The 20,914-nt window shown below is 43.4% G+C and overlaps 1 protein-coding gene across 1 annotated transcript in view; it reads right to left on the bottom strand.

Moving 5' to 3' along the window:
* Nucleotides 1–20,914, bottom strand: part of LOC144799617 (mothers against decapentaplegic homolog 4-like) — a 285,671-nt gene that overhangs the window by 85,167 nt on the left and 179,590 nt on the right. The window contains exons 3-5 of the mRNA XM_078671029.1: nucleotides 3,406–3,580; nucleotides 802–822; nucleotides 212–448 (exon numbers count right to left, since the gene is read on the bottom strand). Of these exons, the coding sequence (XP_078527155.1) occupies nucleotides 212–448; nucleotides 802–822; nucleotides 3,406–3,580 (433 nt within the window). The remainder of the gene's footprint in view (nucleotides 1–211; nucleotides 449–801; nucleotides 823–3,405; nucleotides 3,581–20,914) is intronic.

Below are 20,914 nucleotides of genomic sequence, written 5' to 3'. Positions count from 1 at the left end.
CGCCAAAGGAACAAAATAGGATGGATAATAATGAAATCTACAAAGTAAAATACGATGTTTATTAAAATCCATTCCAAAATACTGATAGATGGTTGCAGAAGATGCACGCAAAGTAGGGGGCTGCATCTTGGAAATGGAAGAGAGAACAAAGAAGTGGAAAATTTACAAGGTGTCCATTTCGCTATATCAATTTGTGGAGGAACACACTTACCAGGAGGCGAGAGGGGTATGTTGGGATACAGATTCAAAGGGGTTCGGGGATGCTCTGGGAGCTGTAATGGAGGTAGAGGTTGTCTGTAGGAATCGGAGGGTACCATGATCCTTGGTGGGTGCTTTACAGATGGCACGTGCTCGCCAGGAGACCTGGACATCATGGAGGGCAACTCCAGATGCACACAGTCATGCATGTCATGTACAAACTCTTCTTTCACCAGGTGCGTTGGGGGACCTGCAGGGAGGACAGATTGCAAAGCCAAGTGTTACGAACACCCAGCACTAAAAAAGTGGGAAAAGAGAAAACACTTTACAACACAAGCAGCTTCTCGACCTTCAGCCTAGCATCTCCAACCTCATAGGATTTCCATACCCCCAACCTGCTTGTACAAACGACAATCAACAAGGAAACTCTCCACACCTTGCAGTGATTTTCACTTAGGTTCGATCACTTCATACCCTCAAGTTACGCTTCGTCAGCATGTGGATCTTAACACCCCATGCACAAGAGGACTCTTGGACTCCTAGCTCCAGATTGGGACCTCAAACTCACTTCAGCCATCACTTACATCACACAGATTGACTCACCTGAGCTCTGAATATTCAAACCTGCAACGTGAAAGAAAAACAACATTTAAGTCACTCATGTTATTATGAGACTCTCTTGAGCAAGCGCATCATCACGAATTCTGGACACAATAAGCATGGCACAGATGTACAACCATTCCATTTTGCGAGTCGCAAATTGGGATTTTTTGCGACTCGAAAATGGAATGTACAACAGTGTCTGAGGCTCTGCTCTTAAAAAATATCTGTGACCACATTCGCTAAGTAGGAAGGGGTCCCTTGGGGACCCCTTCCCATTTGCTAATGGTTTACACTAACTTTCCATTGGCAGCAAAATGCAAATGTTTTGCAACCACATTTTGATCACAAAAGATGCGACATGGCTCTGCGAGTTGCTCTTAGGAAGGAATGTCCTTGGCATGCCCCTTCCTAATATCGACTCGAAAACCCTATTTTGCGATTCGGTAATAGGTACTGACTCGCAAAATAAGGTTTTACATGCCACAGACCTACTTAGCGGTCGCAAGCGGCCCGAGTAGCCATTTGCGAACTCTCAAAATGGTCATACATGTGGCCCGAGGTGACTCTATATCAATATATCACCTCAAGCAACTTAAAACCAACCTACCTGCATTCCTTAACACTACCTAAACCACCCCGCAGTGTCCAGATTCCGCTCCTTCCACCTTCTTGAACCCACTAACTGGAATGCTCTCCCACTGAACATCAGAGCGGTCCAACACGATAGAACTTTTTTTTTTTTAACTAAAAAAATACCTCTTGAAACTTGAAGGCCACTGAGGTTTTACCTCAAATGGCCTCACAATGTAAATTTGCTTATTGCTGTTTTCAATCTCCGTTTGTATGTTTCCCTGTTTTCTTACTCGCCAAACATCGGCACATTTTATATTTCCGCTCAGACTTATATTATTTTATGAGCCTTCATACAATTCATCTATTATCCTACGTAGCAAATGTCATTTTTGGCTTTTTAAAATGTTACTCGCTGTTAATAGATAAATAAATAAATTCACCATCTTGTGCCATGATATCCTTACTGTTGCTATGCAATGCATATAATATGCGAAAGCTTCCAGCAAAGGCTTTTTTTCTGGGCCTCAGGGCAGCATGTCCTTGCAGCTATCTAGACTGGGGATGCTTTGAATCCTGGCTGCCAGGTAATAACAGAATATTGACACATATCAATGTAGTTTAAGAAAAAATATCCTTTCTTCAACTCTTCAATTCTAAACTTTGTCATCTCCATGACAGCACTTTGTCATGGTACCTTTGACCAAATCATTTGAGACTGTTGCATTCACCATTTTCAGTTTGTATCTAGGTCTCCCATTGGACTAAATGGAGTCTGAATATTCGTGACCTGCTACATCCAATAGTCAAGTGAACATCTAGTCATTTTAATTCATTAGATACGCAGTGCTCTTATGTTAAAAAGAATAAAATCATTCAAGTATTTTACATCAGATTCTGTGAGAGATTTGTGCAACTATGTTTGCCTCAAATGAGAAAACAATGAATAATGTGTCTTCTAGACATAATCAGATTTTTAAAAAGAATATTGGATTTATTTCCTACAAAATGACAATGGGAATATTACCTTAGAGTGCAACCATTTGGAAAAGCATGTAAATGCTTGAATGGTTAATATGTCTAACATATGAACATTAATGATCAGCTGTTGAATGGATTTTCTATTGGCTGATGGATGCAAGACTGAAGACCCCAACTATCAAAGTTGCTTTCAATTCGAGTTATTGATACAAATTGTAAAATGTTACTCGTGTGATGTTTGCTGCGTAATATCTCGAGAAAGACCATGTGGGCGAACTCATTTAGCCCTTTCCATGAAAGGACTGGCCATGTCAAGAATTATTGCCTGACAAAGACTCTTTCCAACCTACAAATATTATTTGCTTACTGACAAGCCTTGTAGCTGCGCCAGAAACAAGCGTTCAGTGCTGGGAGGCCTCAGGGTAGCCATGCGCTATACAAATATAAATTCATTCATTCATTCATTCATTCATAATGGAATTCTACCCAGATGGCAGCAAGAGACAAATGGGGATACGAAAAAATAATCACAGCCAAGGGTAACGTTCCTCAGTGTTGAGTAGGAATTAAATACTCAGCCCCACGTCAGTGTGTCCTCAGTGCTGGGTAGGATTAGAAGATGAACAGCCTTGGCTCCCTCTGTCGTCCCTGATGGGTAGAAATACACACTCGCGGCTTAGCCCCACTGTCTTCTCCTAGCTGTGTGTGGAAGCCATGCTTACCATCAAGGCCCTGGTTTAAAGTTTGGTCAATGCGGGTCACCGGCCAGAAAATGGTGGCTGTCCCGCCTGGCCTATTTAGAGAGTGTAAATGTCTATACATTCTAACCAGGGGGACACAGATTGGCTGCTTTCTTGACAGCTGTTCAGCGTTCCTCAAACTCTAAATCAGACCCAGAGTCATTCATGGGTGTGAACAGAGCCCGGGCGCTAGGCCTTGCTTGGTGGCACTGACGGGGAAGGTTACTCATTGTAGTGTTAATACTAATGGCAGTACGCCATACAAAACAACAGTAAAGGGTCCGGTAGAGCACTTTCTGGCGGAATCACTTACCAATGCCAGGCGACACCACCCTCTCGTAGTGGAAGGGGTTCACGCACACGCTGTCGTACTTCAGGTCGAAGGCGAACTGGCAGAACTTGACGTGCTTCAGCTCGTTCTTGTGGAGGTCGGGCCAGCGCCAGAGGCGGGCGTAAATGACGTGCGGGAAACCCTTGCGGCCGGCCACCTGAGAAAGAGCGACATAAGGAAAATGACCTATGAGCACACTGGGGATTATTTGAGATACTTGCCAGAACGAGATTCAGCAGTACACGTGAATCACGGTGCACACAGGTACACGAACAACCGTCTGCATAAAATACTGTGGCGGAGGTGATGGCCCAAAGGCGTAACAGCAGCCCCGTGCAGTGCCCCTTCCGAATCCCCATTCAGCCCAAGACCAATGAATATTTATTGAAATACGGGAGGGTAATGGGCCGCTCTTCATATTCTGCAGAGTGCCTCATTATTTTGTGCTGCACACAACAAACTGTAAATACCTGTAAATGAACAGTACAAATACTTCAGAATATATCAGAATTGGGAAAGCACAAATGAAGCACTTTTTTGTAATTCTGAAGTCTGGTGGAAACAAATATTTTAATTGGATCAAAACCAATCAATACACTAAGTGATGCTGATTTTCACACACTATTGTTTGTGCACTCTATAGTTTTATCAGTAAAACTGCACACCTATGCAAATGTAATGATCATTTCCAACCCCGGGGTGGAGAACTCCGCTCCGCCAGCGGAGTTTGCGTATCCGCGTTCCGTTGGGAACGCAGAGTTCAGGCAAAACTCTGACTCTGCGGAGTGGAGTTAGCCCCTTAGCCCATGCGCCACGGCCCAAAATAAAAAATAAAAAAACACTTACCTGCTCTATGGCGTCTCCGGGATCCCCTCCTCCTTGCAGTCCACACAAGATGCAAAACGTAGGGGTTTGCGACCGGCGACAAGGACGGTGGCGAGGAGGAGACACCACGGCAAGGAAGAGAGCAGCCCAGAGAACAGGTGTTTTTTTCTCCTTTTTTTTTAAATTGGGGGCGGGACTGGGGTGGACCCGAGTTCCACTGAGTTTTTTTTGTTTAACTACGTGGATCTTCGCGGAGTGCCACTCCACTCACCCGTAATCATTTCAATTGAAAATGTGTTTGCTGTAATGGCAGTGTGCTACCACACCATTCATAATCCACTCTATGCACCTCCAATCTAAAACACACTACTCCACTCCACTCCACTCCACTTTACGCAGCTCCACTCTGTGCCATTCTATGAAACGCCTATCTGTGCCACTCTACGCCGCGCGATTCCACTCTACAACACTTACTCTACACCAATCCACAAAATTACTCCACTCCACAATACTCCACTCTACAATACTTGCTCCTCGCCAAGCCACTAAACTCTACTCCTCTCTACGACACACCGCTATACGATAGTCTACGCCACTCCATTTTACGGCACTCTATGCCACTTTACTCCACTCTATTCAATGCACTCTAGGCCACTCCATTGTATGACACTCTACTCCACGACACTTTATTCTATGCCATTCCACTTTATGGCACTGCACTCCACTCTACACCCCTTCACTCTATGACACTCTACACCACTTCATTCTACACAACTTTATGCCACTTCAAACGTCACTCTACTCCACTCTATGACACTCCACTCAGAGACACTGTGCCACTCTATGGCACCCTTTTCTACTTCACTTTATGATACTCTAACCCACTCTTTGCCATTCCACTCTACACCACTCTACTCCACGCCACTCCTCTCCACTCTACGCCACTCCATTCCCTGCCACTCTCCTCCACTAACATTTAGCCATGCTGAACGGCAGCCACACTGGTGTGCAACATGGCTAAAACATATTGGCAAATCCAATAACACTTGCATAAGCGAGACCTATTGGCTTTGCTAATTCTTGTTCTCCAGTGCTGGGAGAAAAGTGTTGACATTTTCCAGCTGGTCAAAGCAGGTTCAAAGTCTCATCCTGAGGCCCAGTGGGGGGCACAATTTTGGGCTGAGTGTGGATGATCAGGGCAGACATGAGCCTGTCCTTGGATGGTCTATCTGCTCCAACGGTGCTGCTGCAGAAGTTGGTTGGGAGGTGGGCTGCGATCTTTCCTATATAGCCCCTGTCTCTGTAGCATGAAACAGAGAGCCCTATGTATCCAAATCTTGAATTACTAGATCTGAAGAATAAGGACCCGATAAGACGCGGCTATGAGACACCTGGGCATTCATAATTATCTGTGGCAGAATTCTTCCCATAGTTTACACTCAGGGTGAAAACCTGCTGTTCCTCTCAAGAGCCCAAGTCCAATCTTGTTCAGTTGAATCTATCCTTACTGCAAAATTGACAACAGAATTCAAAATCTATTAGGAAACCATCTGACCTTCCCCATGACATTCCTCTACCTTACATATGCAACTGCACCCCTCTCCATCTAAGAAAATCCGATCAATCTTTAACAATGTATATCTTGAAATGGTCAAAAGAACCAAAAGCTGCACACTGTTTCAACATTACTTTACAGTTGCCCCCACATCCACAGCACCATTATATTAAAGCTCGCTCCTACAAATTCTGTCTTGAGCAGCACTGTGGTACAAAAGGGGGTGGTGATGGACGGAGCATCTGAACCAATCAAACACTCACCCCCAGTCAAGAGATCTGGGTTTAATCCATCACCGTTCTTTAGCCCACTCTGCCACCCCAGTTCAGACATGGCCATATACAAATCAGTCTGACCCTGTGCCTCATGGGAACAGTCCAGCCCGAACTGCCAAGCCATGCCTTCCCTGGACCGGAAACAAGCTTCCGAGGACCGGTTGAGCAGCACTGTGTCAGAATATCTTTATTCAATTTGCAAAAGCAAACATAAAAGTACAATAAAAGTAAAAAAGCATCAATAAATTCATAAACACAGCCTAACATTCAGTATCAGAGAGCAGCACTGCACGGAATTTAGCAAAACGTTACTCCAAGGCTTCAAGCATAGCTAGTGGAGTAGAATTTCCTGGGATCTGACTAAGGACAATGGCAATCTCCTGATAAATATCTGGCACACTTCTATGACTCTTCTCTCCGTCTTCAGCGTGTGTCAAATTATATAAAAACTTGGTCCCGGACATGCTCTAAAACTGCCTATGTAGCTGGCTGTACTTCCCTAAGTTACTTGATTAACTCAGAAAGATTTCAATTGGGCTGGCTGCTTCATAGAATTACAAAAGTCTTGGGTCAAGTGAGGAGAAACATTAGGCTAGGATTTCACAATGTAAAAGGGAGCTTTTGATTTAATTAAAATACAATCTGGCCTTTTTTCAAACCTGACGTTTTGAAGTGTAATAATACATTCGGGAACAGGAATCCCGGGGTTCCAATTCTGACCAGCGCTCCTGATGCCCCCCGTTAATTTGGCACCGGATAGTCATCAATACTTCTCCACTGTTCAGTTTTAAGGCATTGTGGAAACTTGTGCTACAAGACAACATGAGCCCTCCATCAAAGGTTACTTAGGCAAGCAGAACAAGCATTGGCATAGCCAATAGGTCTTGCTTTGGGACTTTATAAGTGTTCTGCAATTACTCCGACCCCAGACCCCCACCACCCATGCCAAGAACCTCTGAATCATCGACAGTAAACTCAACTTAACTGCCCAAGTCAATGCTGTCACCGCCTCATGTTTCCGTACTCTGAAGATGCTGGGGAAGATTTTCAAATGGCTCCCAACAAGTACACAGAAAACCGTCACGCAAACCCCTATCACAAGAAAGCTGGACTATGGGAACACCCTCTCTGCCTGGATTAAGAAAAAACTCACCAGAATGCTTCAGACCATTCAGAACTCGGCGACTGGATCCACTCTCAAACTCCCATGCCACAATCACACCACATCTGAAGAAGCTCCACTGATTTCCCATTAACAAATTAGCACAATTCAAACTCCTCAGCCACATTTTTGAGGCTCTACATAACACTGGTACAGCCTACCTCAACAATCACATCGGCTTTCACAAACAATTCAGACACATCCCATGTCCGGACTCTTACTTACACAAATCCCCTGCATATGAAAAAGCAGATCTGGCACTCCAGATTTTTTCTCCATTGCTTTTAAAGCATGGTTTGACTTGCCACTACACAAGAACCTTCTCCTCATTCCTTCAATTCTGCAAGAAGCTGAAGACCAGCTTTTTCGAGTAGTGCCACTAGGCCTGAGTTGTGCCTAGAGTCAAACCTACTCTGAGCCAGGATACCTTCCTGGGTGACAGTGCGGTCTACAAATTTGCATTACATAAAATATGCAGGTCTACTTTCATTGCCAATTCATCTTCAGATGAAGAAAGGGCATCTGCATTCTGGATGTTTGTACAGTGTCCTTTTGTTCAATTTGTTACATACAGTGGCCCTAAGTTTAGAATAGAGATGTCCAAAAAGTCTGACATTTCTGCATCTTCTGGATAGTTGAGCTACACCGTTCAGTCTTCTTCCTCCCATTGAGGTTTTCCTGCTTAACATCTAAAGCCAATGTAAAATCTCCCGGGACCCAACTCTAATGCAGTCGTCCACCGTGGCTATGTGTACCATGTTCACAAACTATTTTGGCTTGGGTCATTCTGGTTGTCATGTTTACCTTACCTCGTGCTTTCAACTGTTCTAATATTTGGTGAAATAAGGGAACTGGTTTTAAGAATCAAAAACATTTCTCATCAAGGCAACTCCAGTATTCCATAATGCTGTCCTAAATCCTCCATGAAAATATAAAGGATGTAAGGCTGGGAGTCATCAACACTTGGCAGATGAGTAGATTACTTCGGGGTTATGGGAGTCCTGGCTTCAACCTAAAACTCAGTTTTCAAGGATACGACAAATGTTTCAGTCCTATTCTTTTAGAAAGCGAATATGCTCGCACATTGCTGAAGTATGTCCTATAGAAAGAGACTGAAAATCTGAGGCACTTAACTGTTTGTGGTCGCCATCCAACCCTTTTGTGCATTTTTCCTATGGTATTGACACAAAAGCACAAATTAACAGTGAGCCCAGTGCTCAAAATATGAACTCTCTGTAATCACCCGACAGTAAACGATATATGCCTACGATGTGTTCCCACTAGTCATGACATCTGCGAGGTGCTCATGATAGAATGGTGTCAGAAGCTTATTGTGGTCGCTGCCTACCGATCTTGTTTAAGCAGGCACTTAAACAAGAACAGTGACCATCTGCCCGTACTTACACAGACTACCCCGAATTCAAGACTTACGTCCGTACTCCTTTGATGGTCTTCCAACGGATGTAATTTGTTCGTAATTGTAGCTCTTCCGGATCGCATAACAACCAATCCCTCTGTTGAACATATTCTGAGGGTCATTCAGGGAGTGGAAGGTTCTGCTAATGTGTCGGGTGACTTAGAATTGAAGCATTGGGGGCACCATTAGCCAATCCTAGTGCGTCATACAGACAACCGAAGTGCTGAAAGGCTGTTCAATGTGCTGATTGGCTATGCAATCCTCATGAACCTATGGCCGATCGTTCCTCTTAAAGTCAGCGGGAACCTCCCGGTTTGGCGTGAGGAAGATTTAGTTGTTGTTTCTCAGCGGTGGGTTCATAGGCTCGGACTGATGACAGTATGTTTCGAACCGGGCAGACTTCCTTATGCTAGTCTGGTTCTAACACCACCAGCTGTTTAGGGGGTTCGCGGGAAGGGGCAGTGCGGAGTAGAGTCTCAGGTGATGCCAGTGAGTCTAGCTTTAAGTAGGGCGAGTTCCTCCGCGACTCAGAGCTGGTAGTAATCGAAACCGCCCCTGTCAGGCCCTATAGTGTCCCTAATTTTACAGACAAAGACACATGGATTTCTGAACAAGGACTGTAAGCCGTTTAGGCAATCCATGACAGCGATGTTTTTTCTGTTGCATTTCACTTATTATGCTTGATGCTGTGCATGTTAGCATTTTAAAACATGAGAGAGGGACATAATGAAATAAGCTCTAAAAGACAAGCTGTCTTTTTACGGCCGCAAAAGTTAAAGTGACGCGCACCCATGCGCCAACAATTGTCTATTGCCACTCGTGCACGTTTGGCGTTTACCTTACGGGAGCGAGCAGTGACTGCCGCGTTGATTGCTCACAGATGATGGCGCCGCTGCTCGCTCCCGCAAGGGAAACGCCAAACGTGCACGAGTGGCAATACAAGCCAATGGAAAACATGCACGCGGTTAGGCAAAAGTCCTGAGCGATGGCTAAAGGTCCCCTCCTAAGCAGCGCTTGCGCGCTGCGTAGGCGAGACCTAAAAATGGATGAGGATAATTCACTGCTTCTCATAGTAACTAGCACAGTCACAAGCCAAAAAACAGAGAAGAGTGTGTTAAGAGACTTTGTAGTCAGTCAAATGACTTCACAATATTCAGCCATGAGACAGTGTCAAACCTCCTTGAAGTAGCAAACTGGCAGCATATACCAAATGGTGACAAAGTGTTTATTTAAAATTACAAACAGAATACGGGCAACCTGGTATTTCTGGGAACCTGGGTGCACATTAATTACAGCCGGAACTATGGTTCCCCCAGAGGAATATCTACACCTGTGCTTCTTAGGCAGAAAGCATGTGCAGGCTTATAAAACTGTTGTTCAATCGCTGTTCAGTTTTTCAATATATATCAAACAGGTGCTCAGAAAACAGTGCAGTGATCGTGTTTTGTGAAAGAAAGAAATGCGCAAATGTACAAAGAACAGATAATGATGACAATGGGCTCTTGATTTTAGAAACAGACTCAAAATTCGAGTACAACTTTGACAGGCCACAGTTTACATCAGTTAAAGTCAACATAAAAATGTATTGATGTTTCGACTCCAGACAAGCAATTTCTAGTGGTGTCTTCATCAGAACCATTCAGGTAGCACAGTCAAACTCTTTCGATTCCACTTGGAAATGCCTCTTGGTACGATCACTAATGATAGAGCTATTCAGGTACGTTCTGGAGCAGCCAGCATCTCGATACTAACCACCCAACTAGACCCACCTACCGATCTGGCTTCTAGACAAACTAACAATCTCCAGCCACTCAGTTTTGGAACACAAGACAGATCTTGTATCATCTAACCGTTCAACCAGCCAGACCCTAGCTTCTGATAACTGGTAAGACCTCCAACTGGTCTGTGAGAAAGAAACAAATCTTCGGCTCATCAATAACTTTTCAATAAGACAACTTTTTGCTGGAGGTGAGGTCTGACACAAAACATGGCTTATGTGTCCCCAGGCACTCTCAATACGAAAATAAAAGTATGTTTCTTTTCCTTTGGAATCAAGACATTTGCTTTCTGAATTGCTTAGAAAGAAGGAATGAGAGAAACAGGAGTTGGAAAATGGAGCTCTTTAAAGGAGATTAGACTTGATGGCCGCAATGTTTTGCCTCCCCTTTCCCTAAATGGCTGATGAGGAGGACAATAAAGAGAGGACCAAAGGGATTAGGTGATTGGCATCAGTAGGCAGATGGGAGTTTGCTTGTAGCCGCAGTGCCAACTGGGTCCCCTATCTTGCTTGAGGATTACCCAGAGGATCGAACTTGAAGTGCAGTTACTCAACTGGCACTGGCCCTTTATCTAAGGCACAAAGAGAAGTACCCTTGTGGGTTCATATAGAAAGAGACCTTCTGGGATCCAATGGGAAAAGGATTGGATTGGACCCTGGACATGTGCCACTAATATGCTCTTATTATAGAACAACAAGTTAAATCATTTCCCAAGCTCTGCAGGGAATTTGGACAGCCGCACTCATAACACTGCAGGTACTAATAACTTTCCTATTGTCTTAAAGCGACAATGGGAACTGCACAATTCTCTCTACTGTCATCACCTGTACTGACAACTTAACGAATTGGAAGGAGTTAGCAGGCACCATTTCAGGCCTCAATTCGGCCCTAATCCCAAAACTTTTCCCCATTTAAATATTGACTGCGTTATGTAAATGGTGGGAGGAACAGCTTCATATCCAATTTTCTGAAGATGACTGGAAAGAGTTAATGGCAAATCATGATACATATTTAAAAGAAGTTAGAGGCAAATGTATGTATTTTAAGGTTCTCCACCAATGGCATTGCTCATCAGCATGACTCCACCGGGCAAAGCTTTTGTATCATTCAAATTTCTGGAAGTGCAGCGGCACCAACTGTGACATTGTCTATGTGTTGTGGGAAACACCCTCCTTTTCTGGGTACTGGGAGTCCATATTGTCCATGTCAACATCAGACCTACACGACATACCCATTGACTGCGAGGATCATTATGCTACATGACTTTGAAGATCTTCCTACATTCTCTCGGCACACCCAAAGATGGCTAGCAACAGTGCTAGCTGTAGATACAATTGCCATATTAAGACAATGGAAGGCCCCATCAATCCAGACATATGAAAGATCAGCTGGAGAAAATGTACAAAATGACCGCATATGAGAGAGTGATTGCTAGGTTAAATGATAAAAATGCCTCAATTTGAGGAGGCATGGAGAAACTTTTTAAGGGAAAAACTTGATCACGCTGCTGATGTAATGCCTGGATGGGCAACGAAGAAGGATAATAAGGAGATTGGATGTCAATGCAATAGGAGAATCCAGATATACCCTGACGGGAATTGACTACCGGTATGATAGGGACTTTGAAAAGGAACTGTAAAATAGGAAAGCACACGTCAAAGACATCAATGGGTTATTTGTAATAAGGTGATGTGAGAGCTAGAGATGGGGGGGCTGTAAATTAACAGGAATACTATGATTTTAACCAGGGTGAGATTCTGTGAATAATAAGGGACTAGATCAATCTGAGGGAAGAAGCCATACAATAAATTAACCCACACGTATATATGAGGTGTAGAATGAACATATAAGATTTAGATTCCCCTAAATATATTCTAGCTCCCCACAAGACTTTTATGACTTCGTATATATCATGCTAAGAAGAGGCGTATTGGAGGGTGAAGGGACTGTAATGCGAGGGGGAAGGTTCTTTGTTGTCTTTACTCTGCTGCTACAGGGAGGGTGTAGTATTGTATATTGGTCCTGGTTTCTCTACTCTTCTTTTTCTTTCTCTTTGCCTTGTCCTGAGGAATACTCCTGTATAGATGGAGTAGCCATGAGTTCATTATAAAGAATTGTGTCACTTCATCTGTAACATTGGAAAATGTGTGCTTATCTGATGTGTATTTATATTTTCATTACTAATAACAAGAATTAACACAGGCAAAAAAGAAAGAAACTGACTTGTCTCAGTGTGATGTCTGGAGGAGTTTTAGGGTATGGAGGGTATAGAGAATGAAGACCAATGTGCCAAGCAGTAACAGTGGAGGAGATAAACATGGGCCCGCTCACAAGAAGAAAAACCTACTCCAGCACATCCTACTTGATAACGAAATCAAAGCCGCTCACTTAGAAAACTGATTGGAGGGCAACATGATATCCAGCAAGAACAAACACAAGAAAGGAAGAAAAGAGGGCTCCATGAGCAGTGCGCAGATATGACACAGGCAAATAATTCTGGAGAGTAGTTCTCACTAGCATTGGCAGACTTGGAGACTGATCTCTGAGGAGGAGCCTTGCTTTAAGTTGGCATCATGGAGGTCCTGCAGCACCTAGTGGAAGACATGGATATGGACGTCAGCTCACAAGGGCTGGATGGGCTTGGTCCAGGAGACGGCCATGGTTTGAACCATATTGTTGTAAAACCCCCGGTGAGGAGTGACAAGATGCCCTTGCATTGGTGGCTGAGCTAGAATCTGTGAGAGAAAGCACAAGATGCCCCTCTGAGCTGGAGGCAGTGTTGCAAGACAAATTAGATGCTCAGGTATCTCTTGAGGTCTAGTGGAAGTGACTCTTTTGAGGTGCCTGCCTTTGGCCTGGAGTACGAGAACAGAGGGCAACCTTCGGCATGTAGCACTGTTGGGAGAGGATCAACGTTGACATCCGTTTGTGATTTTCACTGATCAAATAAGTAGCTATAGATGGAGAGCCACTGGACGTACCAGATCTTGAACCCTGCAGAAGAGCTGCAGAACTAGTATGCCTAAAGAGAGACAATGGACCATCGTATATTGTATGGATATGGGTGGCTACCCTGTCTTATATTATCCACCGATTTGAGGTAATAAGACACACGCCCCCTTTCCTACTCATTTATTTCTCCACCATGGCTCTCCACACACCCCTAGCCACAATCTCTTCTGTCTTTCCCCCTTTACTGCATTGTCCATTCATTCCATGTTTCCATAGCCATACCTCCTTACGCCCTAGTTCCCCAATCTAGTAGACTGCACTCCCTTCGCGGACAGCGTAATCATCAATAAGACTCCGCTTCTTTCTCCATATTTCGACGGCCCCCTCCAAAAACAATAGCACTGGGTACCATACACTCAGGAAATTGTCTCTTCATAGTCATATTTTTCCAGCCCTTCCAGTGCCACATGGTAGTATAGTTTTGTCTATAATGCCTTGTTGTCAACATTCCAGCCTTAAAAAAACTGTAACATCTACCTCCATTCTGTGTAGTCGATTCCCTCTTGTAACACATGCATAATACCTGGGATCACAATGTGAGGTGCGCCTGGGACAATATTCCTATAAACACTATAATACCTTGTTTCAAAAAAATCTTTATATTGTGGATTGACCAGCAATTTTGTAATGAGGTACCCACCCACTCATACATTACCTTCAACATGCTTCTATTATTCCTGGAACCACCTAATACAGTTTATCAGATGGAGGCGACAATGTTGTCATGACCTTCATCACAGATTCTCTGTTCTGCATTGGTATGCTATTTCTTGTAGTGTAATCCAATAGCATTTCCCACACATCCCATGGTTTGTTCCTTGCTCACGCCTTGTCTTACATCAACATATATCTAGCTTAACGTTACTTCTCATAAGGGCTCAGTAACTATCCCTTATACCTCTTAGACCATTCCACTGGTTTCATCGAAAGTGTGGTTTACCTCTTTCAATAGCATTAATTTCCTAGCTGGTGCTTTATTGTGAAAATGTTGCTTTCTTGTGATAGAGCAAGATTTCGCATATTATGCGACTTGTTTGAGTCATGAACCTCGAATCTGTTATAACCCGGTAATCAAATTTGTTCGTCTTACTAATTTCTTTTATTTTTGGATGTGCGTGTGTCTTAGAGACGCTTGCCTATGTGTTTTACTAAAACACTTAACTCTCGTCTTTAAAATGGCCGCTGCTTTGAAATTTGCTTCTGCGCATGCGTTAGTCACACTCATGTGACGTGATGTAGTTGGAAATCTGGTGGGAGAAGGTGCGCATGCGTAATAACCACAAGATGGCTGCTAATATATTAACGTGGTGAAGCTTGCGCAGATGCTCTCGTGTTATTGTGTATTTGCACTAATCTATAAATCGCATAGTATATTTTTATAGTAAGAAATATAAAGTACCCACTCATGATATGTAGTACATTCATTTATTTCTATGTTTTAATTTGTTTCCGCTTACTTTTCATGTACCACGATAACTGGGGGGTCTGAACGAGACGAGAACCATTTTGAAGGTCCCTTCTGCGCATGTCGTGCAGCCAGGGAGAAGTTAGCCTTGAACAGTGGAACTCAGCCAGCTGGCAGACACAGTCAGGATGCTCCTGTGAACGCGACCTGCGACCCAGCGGGATGGAGCTAGACTGTCCCTCAATCGATACATATGTTATTCTTTCATTGTCTTCTGCAAATTATCGCATGGGAACCTAAACTTGCTAGGCGGTACCAAAATATGTAAAATGAGACTTGCAGAAGTCTGTTCTGATTGGTGTGTTAACCTATCCTACTTTGGGACCAATCGAAATTGGGGATTCTGAAACTTTGCAACATTGGGGGGTGGTACACTGACCCGAAAACAGTATATCTAGCCTAGGTTCAGCTAGAGAAATTGTCCGACTTGTCTGAATAGCTGACCTGCCACTGACCCAACGCTCTCAATAGGTGACTGATACAGAGGTGCTGCGGAGCACTCTGTCCGAATTTGACCATAGACTCAAAGGTTTTACTAAACCTTAAGTGCTGGCGGAGCACTTTGCTGGGGAGTTCGCTAACCCAATCGATGTTCTGACTGATAGCTGCAGAGAGGGTGGAGCGCAGGCGTTGCTTCCAAACTGCGGGTGCTGGTCGTGCCTTGGTGGTCCTGTCCTGATCCTAATCTGGTTTTCCTGTCCTGTCCTGGGGTGTCCGTTCTGCACCTGCTGTCCCATTGATGACTGTCCTTCCTTGGGGTTTATCCTGTCCTTAACTGACCCATGGCCAGGGTTGGTTTCCACACCAGTCTAGGTAATTATAAGTGCGAAAACTCTATGCTGCACTTTCTATTTTTCTGTCTTTGCTTCAATAAAGACATACTTTTGCATACGTAATTTTCCATGCTTTCTGCAAAACTTCTAAATGAAAAGTCTATGCATTTATTTCAATAGCATGTTCCTATGTTTCTCTACCTTTTAGAGCACAAATCTCTCCATACTGTTTATGAATTTTGATGTGTTTTACAATTTTCTCCTAAATACTGAATTGAACTAGTAATGGTACTAGACTATAGCGTGTTCCACTTTTCTACCCTTCCCATAGATATATATAGGTTTCCCTAGAGTCTTACTCATGAAATATGTCCCAATGGTAAAATTCTAATACGTGCATAATAATTCCTAGCATTAAGTATACACCCTTGAATTTCGTTGCCCGTTAATATCTGTTTCCCTCTTTATAGATTCTTAAATGATTGCCTGTATATTCTTCCTATATGGTTATGTGCTCTTCGTTATTCTGATTATAGATTGCCTCATTACTATAAATTGTGTGATCTCAGAGTCTGAAATTTAAGATAAACTTTTAAACCTTCCCAGTTGTCCGTGGTCATTTCAATGAATACAAAGTAAGAGATAAGAATTTGGTATTTGTATTTTGCCTGCCTTTTCTTTCACAGCTAGCTCCCTGATCTATTGTGGTCATAGGTACCCGTAGCGGTGGATCGTAAGTCGGGTACACTAGAATTAAATAGGAAGGAATCAGGGTTACTGGTAGTAGAATCGTGAGGTCATCTGATTAATGAATAGGTTGAACTGGAATTTATGGGCCCGGAAAATATATGGTGAAATTATTGGTCGGGTGACCCACGATCTCTATTAGTAATTTTCTGGTAGCAGAGGTAATGGTTAGGGACTAGTTAAAGTTAGGTAGGACTAGTTAAGCTAGATAGGTTGGATGCTGCTAAAGTTTTATGATAACATTTTATTTTTGCTGCTACGGAAGTAAAACAATTTGCGTGAATTGATCACTTACGTAAAATGTTTGCTTTGAAAAATTATAAAATGTTTTAAACTGTTTTTCCTATTATTGTACTGATATATGTATTAACACATTTGTAAGTTAAGCGTTACATGTTTGTTGAGAATCCCCGGGGAATAGAATAGCGAGTGGTGAAGAGAATCCACTTGCTGTGAGGTCACTGGCTTTAGGAAAGTTGGTGCAGGTTAGGTAGAACTGGAAGCACTAACTAGGGTTTCTGAATGTATGTATGAATAAATGATAGCAACGGGAACGCTGGCGAAAATTCGATTGTGATACAAACCTATTAAGGGTCACAACGGAAGGAGTAGCAGGTTCGTCGGAGCTTGGGTGATAGCAAAAGGGTTCGCGGGTGAAACTTTAGACTTAGAAAATATCCCAGAAAGTGGATGAGTCTGAGGAAGTAACAGGTTCCCTAATGCTAGAGTGAAGGGTAGGCGGAAGAGATCTATCCGTAGCGTGTGAAAAGTAAATGGAAGTAGCTTACTTGCAGTGAAACAAATCTTTTCTGTCTAGACACTTGAGTACAGTGGCGAATGTGTATTCGTTGTTAAATAACCAAGCACAAGCACTTTAGGGAGAAATTTAGTTGCCGTTACCTTGTGAAGGAGGGAGTCGGTCGCGAAGCTGCTCTGACGTCACTCCGTGCCGCGCTGGGATTGGTAAACGCAGCGGGTGTGTAACGGAGCTGAAATTGTAAAGGAGGGGTGAGTGCCGAAGCGTGAGAAACCTGTCTCGCGAAAAGGCCGTGCACCCATTGGTTGAGACTATTTGAATTCGTGCATTTCATTGGTCGCACGGAAAATAAAAGACGCGTTTGGATTGGAAGTAATTTGTAAACAGAGGCACTAGCAGAAATTATATGTGGCATTCGTATAGACCGCATACTAGACCTGATCCGCGATATTTAGGGTTTGAGAACGATCAGTGGAAAGGGCATAAAACCGACATTATGTACGGAAATAAGAGAAAAATATCCCTTGTAAATAAGGTGAAAAATTATTTCAAAAAAGACAAACCAATTAGAACCAGAGAAGGTGTTGTCATTCCGCCACCTAATACTCCCGCATCATTCATGATGTTTGATAAAGGGTACCACTCATGTGTATGGTTGGAAAACTGGGCGGAATACACAAAAGATGACGGAGTATTAGCTTTTCCGTTAGAAGGTACATTTAACGGCAGGATTCTATTTAATTTAAGAACCCGAATGAATGATTTACATCCCAGACCTAGACTAACGCAGTATGAAGCACTAGAGGAATGGGAAATCGAGGCTTTCGAAAGGGATAAGCCCCGAATGGATATAGGGTTAACAAAATTTTATCCGAAATTGAAGCAAGAGACCCGAGACAAAAAGATGAAACAGTGGAGACAGAATATGATTGTAGAGGGACTGTTTCCAATGATGCCAGTGGGTGGTCCTCCCGAGGGGGAAAAGAAAACAGAAAAATGCAAACACTGGGTGCCCATTGGAGAGTCGGATGATGAGTTGTTAGATGACATGTTTATAAGAAGTCCGCCTCCTTATAATGAAGGACACCGACCTTCTAGTGAAGGGGATAATTCTCGAAGACCTCCGCCTCAGGAAGAGGCCAGATCTGCAAGTGTAGGAGGGGGTTGTCATATACCTCCCTATACTGAAAGCCTAGGACCCATAGATGTCAGAGATATTTATCCAAGAAGACCCACTAGTGGGGAGGCAAGATACTCGCGAGAAAGGGGTTCTTGCTCTAGACTTCCCTATGAAGGTGAGGAAAGACCATTAAGTTCAGGAATGCCGTTTCTAAAACCTCAATATGAGGAAGAACCAAGATCCCTAGGCACAGGAAGCTTGTTTCCAAAACCTAATTATGGTGAGGGACCGAGAGAGACACATCCCACTGCCCCGAGTTATGCCCCAACTTTGACCCCACAGGTATTGCATGACAATTCAGTCGAAAGGATATTGGAAGACAGGGAACGAGAGGCTCTAGCCAAACAGAGCTGAAATAATTCAGAAAATCTCCCAGTTAAATGCAAGTCCTGAGTCTTTAACAATCCCGGTTACTATTGGACCCATGGTTCCATTGTATGGGGACCGACATGGGAGTCCAAAAACTCCAGTGATTACCCCAGTTGTAGCACAGCCGAGACCTGAACCCTTAATTGTAGATGATCTAACAAGTGAATGTGAGTCTGAAGTTTCGCTAATGGATCTGCCCATTAGGGAAACAGGAAAAAGGATGCAGAAAAGACATAATCCTTTCAATACGAGAGAGATTCAAATGGAGTCAGCTTCAGGTACAAAGAGCGTCACGGTAGTGACTCCTGAAGAAATTGAGAGATGGAGTCTAGAATTAGAAAAACAAACTCTTCAGCCGAAACCTTTAGACCTCTACAAACTGAGAGTAGAAATAGAAGAATTATTGGCCGGAAATGTGGGATTAGATAGACTAAATACCTACTCAGAAGAAGAGCTGTTGTTTATCTGCAAAAGTCTTACTCGAAATGCCAGAGTACTCCATGAAAAACTAACTGACACTGCCGCTAGTATGGGAATAGATATTTCAAAATCGAAACCGTTGCAGAAACCGTACAGAGCAGATTTCTCAGACAAAGATCTAGAAAACCTGAATGAGACAGGGAAAAAGGCACAGGTCAAAGAATTATTGACAGTAATGCAGAAATGGGGAGATGTGGACAGATGGAAAGCCAGGTGGGCTAAAAAGAAAGAGGAGGCCAGATCCAAGCAGGCGACTCCCGAATTTGTTTTAAAAGAAGCTGACAAACCAGAACAGTTATATCCTATGCGAGAAGTGCCAGGTGGAAAATACGTGCATGTTCCGTGGTCCAGACAGGATATTGTGTCCTTTACAAATGACTTTCCAAAATTACGAGAGAAACCTGTGGATTGGTACAGGCAGGTGGAAAGGTTTGTAAAGGTACAGAAATGCCTGTGGAAGGATCTGGATGGGTTCTTTGATATAGTGGTCCCTGTAGATTTATGGACCGAGTGTAAGATTGCCATAGCTTGGCCTAGTGAGGAATACCCGAGGGATGCTAACACCGGAGCACCCTCTGATGAAGTAATGAAAAAATATGATCAGGTAATTTTACATCTGAAGCAAAAGGTGCCTGCAAAGGAAACTGATTGGACTAAGATAGATAGAACCACGCAGGAAAGGGATGAGACTGTGCACTCCTTTTATGAAAGACTGTTACAGGTGTTCAAAACGTACAGTGGTATAGATAACATCGAGATGAAGGACATGACCCACTTCATTTACAGGTTTGTAAACGGTTTAAGACCAGAAATTTGCCAGTGGATCAAAGATAATAAAATTTGTTGGCAGTCTAAGAAAATGGATGAGGTCCTACGGTACGCAAAGTACTGTGAGGACGAGAAGGCAGATAAGCGAAAGGCTTTAAAGGAAAAAGTAATGTGGGCACAAGTAAAATTAGCAGGACAGCAGGAAAAGCAATTGAGTAAAATAAATAAGAATACCCAAAAGCAAGGTCCTGGGGGTGGAGGGAAGCCCAAGGTGAAAATGAGTAGAGAAGAAGCTAAAAAGAAATTTCCCTGTCACCAGTGCGGAGAAATCGGGCACTGGAGAGACGAGTGTCCATATTTACAGCATGATAATGCCCAAACCCCTGATTTAATTCCACAGACGCAGAATGAGAAACCAAGAAAGACCCAACAACAGGTAAAAGCAAGTCAATTGCCCAGAGCGCCAAAGCCAAATTACAAGGGAAAATCACCGCAGGGTGACGACATAGAAATCTGGGGAGGAAATGAGAATAGAAATGCAGCAACTTCGCAGTTTCTGTTGAATGACACTTTTCTCTGTGACGACCAGTACTGACGGGGCCTGAGAGGGGAGGACAAGGAGTGTGTACTTGGCGCCTCCTTGCCGGTAGACCAGTCAGGGCCATACATTGAAGGAAAGGTTGATGGAAATGATGTCACCTTCCTATTGGACACTGGTGCTACCCGTTCTACTGTGAGAACAGCGGACGTTCCAAACCTACCCCTCTCGGGAGAAGCAATCCAAGTAGTGGGTGTATCTAATCAACTGATTAGTACCCCCGTTACCGAGCCCATGGAGATCACAATAGGGAATTTTAAAGAAATGCACAGATTTGTCGTTTGTGATACCAGTCCTGTAAACTTACTGGGACGTGATTTGTTGTGCAAA

The sequence above is a fragment of the Lissotriton helveticus genome, chromosome 12, assembly GCF_964261635.1.
Source record: "Lissotriton helveticus chromosome 12, aLisHel1.1, whole genome shotgun sequence".
NCBI classification, from domain to species: Eukaryota; Metazoa; Chordata; class Amphibia; order Caudata; family Salamandridae; genus Lissotriton; species Lissotriton helveticus.
The sequence above is the reverse complement of the archived record's forward strand: the minus strand, read 5'-3'. Positions and strand labels throughout refer to the sequence as shown.